This window comes from Leopardus geoffroyi, chromosome B3 (assembly GCF_018350155.1).
Source record: "Leopardus geoffroyi isolate Oge1 chromosome B3, O.geoffroyi_Oge1_pat1.0, whole genome shotgun sequence".
Lineage (NCBI taxonomy): Eukaryota > Metazoa > Chordata > Mammalia > Carnivora > Felidae > Leopardus > Leopardus geoffroyi.
Window position 1 is genome coordinate 37,276,962 of NC_059337.1, and position 10,308 is coordinate 37,287,269.

Consider the following 10,308-nt stretch of genomic DNA (forward strand, 5'->3'; position numbering starts at 1 on the left):
GTCCTCTGGGAGCTCCCAGGCGGATGAAGCTGTAATAGCGACCACAGAGAAAGCAAGCTCAGGCCCTCCCTCGGCCACTGCTAGAGGCTGGAACGGGGCGTAGTGGGCGAGTTCGTGCTCCAAAGAGGCCAGGCCCCGGGGCAGGGATGTCAAATAATGGCCCTTCTGGTTCATGCCCGTCCCACACAGGAGGACGTTGCTAACTGATCTCAGCGTGCATTCCTCTGAGCCTCAGAATCCTTCCTGACACGGCTCTCCCGATGGACGCAAAAGGAAACCTATTTTTTGTGGTCAAGGAGAGCCAGGCACAGGCCCACACCCTCTTTCATTCAGTTATCCATCTAGCCAACGTTGACTGAGCTCACGGCGGCCCTGTTCTCTGTCCCTGCAGGAGCAGCAGCCTGAGCCACTACGAGGTCAAGCCCAATAGCTCACTGGAGAGGTATGATGGCATCGGACCTCCCTTCAGCTGCGTTTTCAAGGTAAGAGCTGAGGAGCCCCCGTTTGGGAGGGGAGGAGTCTGGAATCATCGCTAGTGCCTGGGGTTCGGCCCAACCCTGTCACCCACTCACTGTGTGATTTTAGGCAAGTTCCTTCCCCTCCCTGGGCTTCGTCCAGAAAATAATGGGGCTGGACTGTGAGGATGTATCAGTGAAGGTTAAGTGCGGCTGCATAGGATTTAAAAAATGTAAAAAAAAACAGTGGTCTAAATGGGCCAGGGTTTATTCTCCCCATAAAAGAAGTCTGGAGTTGTCAGCTTCACGAAGTCATTCAGGATCGGGTCTCCCGTCTGGTCCACCATCCTCAACATGCTATTATCAGGGTCTCAAGTTCATCTCAGAGTCCAAGAGAGCTGCAGCTCCAGCCATCATGTTCTCATTCCAGGAAGAAGGAAGGGGAGAAAAGCAGGCCCCTCCCTACTGAAGAAGGTCCTTAGCGGTTCTTCACACTTGTAGTTACGTAGGGAGGCGGGGAAACGTGGCGTTTGTCTCGGTGCCCGTCACTGAGGAAGGGGCGAGAAGGAGAATTAGGAGGCAGTTGAGCAGTCTGCAGTGTGGGCCCCCGGAGCCTCTGAACTCCGCATGAGAGCCGGGGGCAGGCTGACAGCTGGGAACTGCACTTCAGACACACTGGTACCTGGCTGGCTGGTCCAGGAGGGGGTTAGCGGCCGCCCGAAGCCACACAGCTCCTACGTGGTCGTGGCCCTGGGCTGCGACACCCAGTCCTTCTGATTCCAAAGCCCTGCTTGTAATCACTGCTGCTCAGACACCAGAGGTGTCGCGGCTAGAATGTGTGCCATTAATTAAAGAGTCTCTGTCGTAATAAATTCACGAGTGCTCCCACCGTGCCACCAGCACCAGGCTGCAAAGTCCCCACACCGGTGGAGGCTGAAGATGGAAGTGACCGGGACGCCTGGTGGCTCAGTCAGTTAAGCGTCCGACTCTTGATTTCGGCTCAGGTCGTGATCTCACAGTTCGTGAGTTTGAGCCCCCAGGTCGGGCTCTTTGCTCAAGGCGTGGAGCCTGCTTGGGATTCTCTCTCTGCCCCTCCCCACACTCTACGCTCTCTCTCAAAAAAAAAAAAAAAAAGAAAAGAAAAAAGAAAAGAAAGAAAGAAAAAGAGAAGAAAGAAAAGAAAAGAAGAACAACGGAAGTGACCTTGCCCTCCAGCCTCATGGCCCCACTGACCTGTCCTCGGCCTCTGGGACCCCGGCCCCTTCAGTGTCCTCACGCCCTCACACAACTTCACCCATGCAGCCCCCACCGTGATTGGGCAGAGCTCCAGAACCTCTACAGTGAAAATGCCAGGGGGCGTGAAGGGGGCCACTTCCCAGGCCTCGCCGCGGGCGTCGCCCCTACACAGCTCCTCCTCCGCCCCTCCAGCTGCTGGGGGCTTGGCTGACCCCTCCCCCTCTGGCCACAGATCCAGAACTTGGGCTTCTTCCCCATCCATGGAGTGATGATGAAGATCACTGTCCCCATCGCCACCAGGGGCGGCAACCGCCTGCTGATGCTGAGGGACTTCCTTACCGACCAGGTACGGGCGCCCTGGAACCGGCTTAAAGGAAGGGACCAGTTAGGAGACAGACTTGCCCCCGGTGTGTCCCCGGGTCCTCCGACCTCAGCTCCTCCTCCCGGGACCAGGGCGGGCAGGGCCTTCTCGGGGAAGAGGAGGAGAGAGGGGCGTCTCGGGGTTGCTGAGTCTGCGGGTGCTCGTTGTGAGGCGGGTGTGTGTCCCTCGTGCAGGTGGACACGTCCTGTAATGTCTGGGGAAACAGCACCGAGTACCGGCACGCCCCGACGGAGGAAGACCTGAGTCGTGCCCCACAGCTGGTGAGTGTCCTGGGTGGCTGCTCCTGTCCTTGTCCGGTGGTCGGTCACTAAGAGCATGTTGAGCTCAATGTGTCCCGCCTCAAGCGGAGAGGAAACGGGATGAAGCGAAGACACTTCTGGCTCTTAACGAGCTCACCATCTCACAGGGGCCATGAGAGTGAATGCCAAAGAAGCCAGGGGACAAGGCTGTGACAGGTGTCAAGAGAGGGGCAGTGGAGGAAAGGAACAGGGGGAGTCGACTGGCATCTATGCCTTAAAGGGCCAGCAGGACACAGATGAGCAGAGGGAAGGGGAAGGAGCCAGACAGGACAATGCTACGGAGGCCAGGACCTACATGGCTGGTAGTGGAGACATTGACCCCACCAGCTGGGCCTCCCTGTCCCCAGAGACGGCAGGCAGCTCGTGTCACCTCCCAAGGCCCTCCCCCAAACACCTGCTAGTTTCCAGGCTTATGCTTCCAGGCTTGCCACTGTTCCCAGAAACCACTTTCTGAGCGCACTCTCACTATTCTTCCCCAAAGATCTTAGCTGTTTTAGTTTTATTTCCCCCAAACGAGCGCCTCACAAAGCATTTTTTGGGTGTAGTGTACTTTCCTGAAGAACGGGGCTTGGGGGGGGGGGGTGTTGAGGTGGCTGCAAGAAGGAGACTCAAACAAGTTTAACCCAATGAATTCTGATTATTTGACGATTTTTTTGGTTTTTCTGTTACTACGGTATCATCTGCAAATAATAACAGTGTTAAGCTTTCCCATTCAATCCTTATAAACGGCTTTTCTTGGTTTATGGCTCCGGCTAGGACCTCCGGGGCAATGGGAAATAGAAATGACAACAGTCTTGTCTTGATCTTGATTTTTTTTTTTATTTTTATTAATTTTTCATAAACATGACGCTTGTAGTAGGGTTTTTATAAACACCCTTTATTCAGATTCAGGAAGTTTCTTGGGAGATTTTTTTTTAAATATATACATATCATAAAAGAAGTTGGATTTCCCCAAATGCTTTCTCTGCATCTGTTACAGCAATCATACAGTTGTTTGCTTTGATCCGTTTGTGTGGTGATGACATTTATAGGTTCCCTAACGTTGAACCAAAGTTCTGCTCCCAGAAGACACCCAGTGCTGCACGACTTCAAGTACAGCATGTGCCATCCTTACCTTGTCGCCCAGCCATCCCCTGGCAGCCGCAGCCCATGTGTCCCCCACCCCCACCTCTCCTTGTCCCCTGTCCTCTGCGCCTCCTCCCCCAGGAACAAACCTTGGGTGAGGGGTGGAGCTCAGCAATCTCTCTGGTGGCCCAAGCCCCTGCTCACATTCTCAGGTCATGGCTGGGCTAGCTGCCTCCCCCGCTCCCCCGGAGCCCAGCGGCTCACCCGGAGACCTACCTCCCTTTGCAGAATCATAGCAATTCTGACGTGGTCTCCATCAGCTGCAACGTGAGGCTGGCCCCTAACCAGGAAATCCATTTCCATCTGCTGGGGAATCTGTGGCTGAGGTCCCTAAAAGCAGTAAGTAGAGGGACGCCTGGGTGGCTCGGTCACTTGAGCATCTGACTCTTGATTTCAGCTCAGGCCATGATCCCGGGGTTGCAGGATCAAGCCCCGTGTCGGGCTCCGTGCTCAGCATGGAGCCTACTTGAGATATTCTCTCTCTCTCTCTCTCTGCTCCTCTCCCCTGCCCGCTCTCTCTCTATATATATATAAAAATAAAAATAAAAGCAGAAAGTAGAGCACCTGGGCTAGACTCCAAGGAATAAGGGGAAGGGGGTGGGTTCTGGGGAGTCTCCCACCCAGGGAGGGGTCAGCTTCTGACAAGGCCTTTGATTATACAGCTCAAGTACAAGTTGATGAAGATCACGGTCAATGCAGCCTTGCACAGACAGTTCCACAGTCCCTTCATCTTCCGCGAGGAGGATCCCAGCCGTCAGGTGAGTCCCCTGGAGACCCTGCAGACCTGAGCTTGAGTGGGGCCAGGTGGGGAAGGGGTCATCCCTTCCCCTAGAGTTTCCTATACCCTCCACTCGTGTGTGCCTGCAGGAGAGAGAAGGACCCATCTGCCGGCAGTTAGCACAGCATCAGAAAAGAGGGGAAAAGCAAGATCAGTAGGACGTTAGGGGCAAAAGTAGGGAGGGAGCCGGAAGCAAGCATTCACCCAGTGCCTGGGGCGGCAGGCTCTAGACCACAGTAGTCCCACGAAAGCAGAGAAAGAAGGGGGACCTGTACGTTCTGCACTAGAGGAAAGAACTGGAGCCCAGGCCCGCCTGCCCTGGCGAGGCTCATTGATTGACTCCACTGGCTGTGACGCTGGGTCTTGGGCCGGCTGGCAGCCTAGAATGAACATCCCACCCCTCTCCTCCCCATCCATTAGCACCTCAAATCTAAGGAACGCACATGACATGCTTCAGAAGTCTGGTGCGAACCGAATTCGTGAAGACCGAGGAATGCAGGATGTCTCTGTATTAGGACTCTTTTTGAATTAGATAAAACCAGATTGTCACAGACCAGACTGCCTCGAATCAGGGCCTCAGGAAGGGGGGGTGAGGCTTCCTGCAATGCTCTCCTGAGAAAACGAGAAGTTGGGCCTTGAAGAAAAGCCCAATCCTATGGAGAGACGGGCATCCTGGGCGTGGGACACTGCTGCCCTCCACTGGCCACGTCCCCGAACCGTGGCCTGGGTTCCTGCACCAGATGCAGAGTTAACCCCAGCCCCACCCCCGGGGGGATGCTGGAGAGCAAAAGAGGCACAGTCAGGAGGACAGACGTTCATAAACAAGGTGGGGAGCTGCCAGGCAGAGGGGTAGCAGGTGCCAAAACCTAGAAGCAGCATTCAGGGGACCCACCTAAGGAGTTTTATCTGCTCATTCATCCGGCATTTGTTGGGTGTTCCTCCTATGACTCAAGCCCCCCGGGGATACAGAGATGAATTAAGCAGACCTGGGGACCAGGATAAAGCCATGGCTACAATGTGGGGGTGAGCACAGGGGCTGGGCTTGGGGGACAGTCAGAGCAAGGGATGTCCGGGGAAAGCTTTCTGGAGCCAGGTCCACTTGAACTGAAGCTTAAGAGAGATGTTGGAATGCTGCAGTCAGCCAAGGGAAGAGGCACTGTACAGGCACCCCCACCCCCATCCCCCACCCCCACACACACAACCCCTGTCTCTACACCAGTTCATCTTTTAAATGAATTCTCGTTCTCCTTCAACTCCCACTGCCCCCCTCCCCCGCAAATCCCTCTTGTATTTATTTTTATTTTTTTAGAGAGGGATGGGAGACGTACAGGGAGAGAGAGAGAATCTTAAGCAGGCTCCACGCTCGGCACAGGCCCAACACAGGGCTCGATCCCATGACCCTGGGATGGTGACCTGAGCCGAAATCAAGAGTCGGATGCTCCACAGACTGAGCCACCCAGGCGCTCCCCCCGAACAAAAAAAATCTTTCTTATACTCTCTGGATGCCTCGCTTCTCTTAGAAACCCAGCAACCCAGAATGTAAGCCCCTGTTGGCCTGGCTGTGTGCCAGGTGCCGGAGGTGGGAAGGCAGAGAAGGTCCCAGCCTTTACGGAAGGACAGAGAACATAGAAGGGACCTGCCGTTTGTTGAGCCCTAAACGCTGTGCCAGGCACTGTCACAGACACTTTGCACGTTTCCTTGCTCACTCCTCAGCACTGTGAGGTACTCCCCACCTCCATTTTTCAGACACAGAAACTCAGGCTGGGTGAGACAAGGCAGAGAGTTGAACAGGGAGTCAGTGGCCGAGCCAGGACTCCCCCCTGCTGCAGGGGTTCGTTCATGCAGCCATTCGGCATGTGGACCGAGCTCCTGCTCTGTCCCAGGCACTGAAATAGAACAGCGAACAAAACAGATACCACCCTGCTCCCCAGGGGCTGACGTTCTAGATGGGAAGAAGGTCAAGACACGTGAATATATCAGTGTCAAATGGTGATACGTTCTGCCCCGAAAAATGCAGGCACCTAAAGGTGGAGACTTGGGGCGGGGAGGGGGGGGGGCGGTTCTATTTTATACAAGGAGATTGGGAAAAGCCTCCTCGATAAACTAACATCAGAAACTATGAAGAAGAGGGGTGTTGCGTGGCTATTCGGGGGGGGGGGGAAAGTGCTGCCGGAAAGGGAGGGACAGCAATACAAAGGCCTCCGGTGGATGTGTGCTGGCATGCTGGAGGGCCAGGTAGCTGCAGGCTTGGAGCAGAGAGAGCAACGGGGGGGGGGGGGGGGGGGGGGGGGGGGGGAGGGGGGGAGTGGCGCAAGAGGTGAGGCCAGCGAGATGAGCAGCACCAGAGAGGGTGAGGCCTGGCAGGTGCACGCGAGGACTCTTCTTTTCCACCCTGCGTGTGGGGCTGGAGCAGAGCAGAGAATAAATATGCCTTCGTCAGGCTGCCATGCTGAGGACAGACTGCAGAGGGCGAGGCCAGAGGGGGGAGGCAGTTAGCCGGCTCCTGCAGCCTCCAGGGGGGACACAGGGGGCTCAGTCCATGCAGGTAGCCCTGGAGGCGGGACTCCCACATTCTGGGTGCTTCAAAGGTAGGCCAGACAGACTTTGCTGGAGTCCATGTGGATGCAAAGGTAGGAGTCAGTGACGAGTACAAGGCTTCTGGCCTGAGCGACAGCGAGGAAGGACCATGCTGGCATTTGCTTTCATGGGAAAGGCGGGGATAGAACAGGGTTGAGGGTACAGAGTGGGATCAAGAGTTTGGACACCTGTTAAAGATGCCGAGCAGGCCAGAACACAGGAGGACAGGAGTATGGAGAGTCCCGGTAGAAGGGAGAAACGTGACAGCAGTCCGCGTATAGGTTTTTAACGTTTATTTTTTGAGACAGAGAGAGACAGAGCATGAACGGGGGGAGGGTCAGAGAGAGGGAGACACAGAATCGGAAACAGGCTCCAGGCTCCGAGCTGTCAGCACAGAGCCTGACGCGGGGCTCGAACTCACGGACTGTGAGATCATGACCTGAGCCAAAGTCGGCCGCTTAACCGACTGAGCCACCCAGGCGCCCCTGGCGTTTAGGTTTCAAAACCTCACAATGGAGTGAGTTTGCCCAGGGCTGTGTTATGCTTTCCATGGCCCTGAGCACTTTTACCTTCAGAGACCCTTCCTCCTTAGAAATAATTTAAATTAGGAGCGCCTGGGTGGCTCAGTCGGTTAAGCATCTGACTCTTGGTTTGGGCTTAGGTCACGATCTCACAGTTTGTGAGTTCGAGCCCCACATCAGGCTCTGTGCTGACGGCATGGAGCCTGCTCGGGATTCTCGGTCTCCCTCTCTCTCCGCCCCTCCCCTGCTTGCTCTCTACCTCTCTCCCTCTGTCAAGAATAAACATTCAAAAATAATAATTTAAATTATTTTATGACAAATATATATAAAGACATATAAGCCAGGCAAGAGATTATATTTGTTTTTCCCTCGAATTTTAAAAGAAATTAGAACATTTTCATGGGCCCCTAAAAGCACTAAGGGCCCTGAGCTCCCTGTGCCTACTGGGTAAGATGGTGCTGAGCTCACCAGGAAATGACTGTAGATAAGGAAGAGGTCCCAGGACAGAGCCATGGAACATGGCACAGAACCCAAGGCCAAAGGCGGAAAGTTTCAAAGAGGAGGCAGGATCACCTGGGTCATTTAACTCAGGTGTCCTTTGTGCAAGGGCTGGGTCCTCTGAGGCCTCTGCAGGCTGGGTGCCACCCATGCCTCCAGCAGATCCCACCGGGCACTAGCCATCGCCTGCCCCCCAGCTGCCCCCCCGGGCCCCAGGACAGTAATGCTGTTGACCTGGTGCACTCCTCCCCTTACAGATCACGTTTGAGATCTCCAAGCAAGAAGACTCGCAGATCCCCATCTGGATCATCGTGGGCAGCACGCTGGGGGGCCTCCTGCTGCTGGCCCTGCTCGTCCTGGCACTCTGGAAGGTGAGGCCCCAGCAGGGTGGTGGTGGAGAGCAGCATCCTGGCTGGTCGGCCCAGGCCGGCCTGGGGGGGGGGGGGGGGGGGGGGGGCTCCGGCCTGCGGGCTCTGTGGCCAGCCCACGCGTTCTCCTCCCCGTGGGAGCTGGCACCCACCCGGCCTCCTCCCCAGAATGTGCCTCCTGCTACCTAAGCACCCACATCTCACCACAGCAGGCAGATTGGCTAAGGCCTCCAGAGGGCCCTCAGTCTGTGGCTCTGACCCTTTGGTGGGTTCCTTTGAGAACCTGACGGGAGCTCGGTCTTCTCTTCATGGAAGCAGCAGCAAGTACACAACCACAAAATTTCTCCAACAGTCAGGCGGTTAACAAGCCCCCAAACCCCTCTCTGTCACTGAGCCTCAGGTGAAGAACCCCTGGTCTCAACCTTCTGTTACAGATGAGCCGAGGGAGGCTCAGAAAGGGTTGTTGACCAGGGCAGGGTCACACAGCATGACTTCTTGCCTCCCGACCCAGGCTCCATCCACTCCACTGCAATCCCCCCTCACCAGTTAAGTGGCCCATTGCGTGGCCCACCAAGGGAGTTCTGCTGGGCTGGGGTGGGGGCTGGTACTCAGTGTTAGCTGGGGTATTCAGAGAAGCCTTCAACAGGAAGAAGTCTTAGGAGCGTTAGTGGGGGGAAAGCAGGTGGGAGAGACAGGTCTTGTCCTCCCTGCCCACCCCTGAGACTTCTCCCTTTGCCCCCCCCACAGCTCGGCTTCTTTAAAAGTGCCAAGCGCAGGAGGGAACCTGGCCTGGACCCCACCCCCAAAGTGCTGGAGTGAGGCTCAGAGGAGGCTGCGAGTTGATGGGGGCCAGGACGCCAGTCCAGGCAGTGTACAGGCCCAGGCCCGTGGCCCGCTGAGCTGGGGTGGAGAAGACGCCAGCTCGCTTTGCACTTGACCTCATCTCCTGAGAGACCAAGCCTGCACCCTCTGAAAGGAACTCAAGCCAGTTTTAAGAGGGACTGCTCTACTGGGAGGCCAAGACACCTCCAACACAGATCCCTGGTGATTTAAAGGGACCCCTCCCAAGGCACACCAAAGCCTCCCCTGGGCTCTGTGGGGGCATTTGCTGCCCCCGCCACTAGGTGCTAGGAATTCATAACTGTCCCATCCTCAGAAGAAACCGGCAGAGGAAGAAGGCGATGCAAACCCATTCTTCACACTCCAGGCCTCGAGTCCCAGCAGGACCCAGTGGGGCAGCAGATCTGAATCCTGTGCTGTCCTCCCACCCCCCACACCCCGCCGCGGCGCCGCCCAAGGCTCTCAAGTCCCACTCACCCCTTCCCCAGGCAGGAGAGCTGCCCCTGAATGAACCCCCGCGGCCAAGGGCTTGGTGGTGACAGCTGCTGGACAGGGATGAAGAAAGACCCTGGGGCATGGAGACTGTGACGGACGGGCAGCTGGGACACAGAATATGGGGTGCCCACCCGGAGATGGGGAGGCAGGCGGGCCCTCCACCCCCGCACACACCCCTCGGTGGCTTTTGTTCCTCATACCCCACGGGAGCCTGCAGTCGGCACACTCCCTGGGTCCCCCGTACCTACTTGGTCTTCCCGCCTGCCTGCCCTGAGCGCGGCACAACTCCAGGCCTGGCAGTGGGGTGGCAGGAGGGTGCATGCCCCCCCCCAACACACACACACAAACACAGCCTCCCGTCCCCCCTTTCCGCCCACTGCCCCCCGTGCACAAGAGAAGGGCTCAGCCAGAGCTGCTAGAATGCACTCTGGTGCTCTCTGGAATGCACTGGTTAAAGCCGGTGCAGGGACACCCAAGTCTATGGAACCTCGGTGGCAAATATCTGATCCTGATCCGCTGGCCCATGGGACAAGTGGTACCACCAATGATGGCGCCTTGAGGACAATAGGCACGCCCGGTGCCCAGCGAGTAATTTATGCCTTAATCTTGTTTTGAGATAGAAATGAAAGGGGGATGCATCAAAGGCATCTGTCCCCCTGTCCCATAGTACGACCTTTACTGTCGTAAATATTTTTTAAAACTATAAAAAAAAAAAAAATAGTGATTGAAAACAA

At 56.1% G+C, this 10,308-nt stretch overlaps 1 protein-coding gene across 1 annotated transcript in view; it reads left to right on the forward strand.

Moving 5' to 3' along the window:
* Positions 1 to 10,308, forward strand: part of ITGA11 (integrin subunit alpha 11) — a 126,068-nt gene extending 115,760 nt beyond the window's left edge. The window contains exons 24-30 of the mRNA XM_045449294.1: positions 392 to 482; positions 1,924 to 2,037; positions 2,247 to 2,333; positions 3,726 to 3,836; positions 4,160 to 4,255; positions 8,129 to 8,242; positions 8,987 to 10,308. Of these exons, the coding sequence (XP_045305250.1) occupies positions 392 to 482; positions 1,924 to 2,037; positions 2,247 to 2,333; positions 3,726 to 3,836; positions 4,160 to 4,255; positions 8,129 to 8,242; positions 8,987 to 9,058 (685 nt within the window). The 3' untranslated portion in view covers positions 9,059 to 10,308. The remainder of the gene's footprint in view (positions 1 to 391; positions 483 to 1,923; positions 2,038 to 2,246; positions 2,334 to 3,725; positions 3,837 to 4,159; positions 4,256 to 8,128; positions 8,243 to 8,986) is intronic.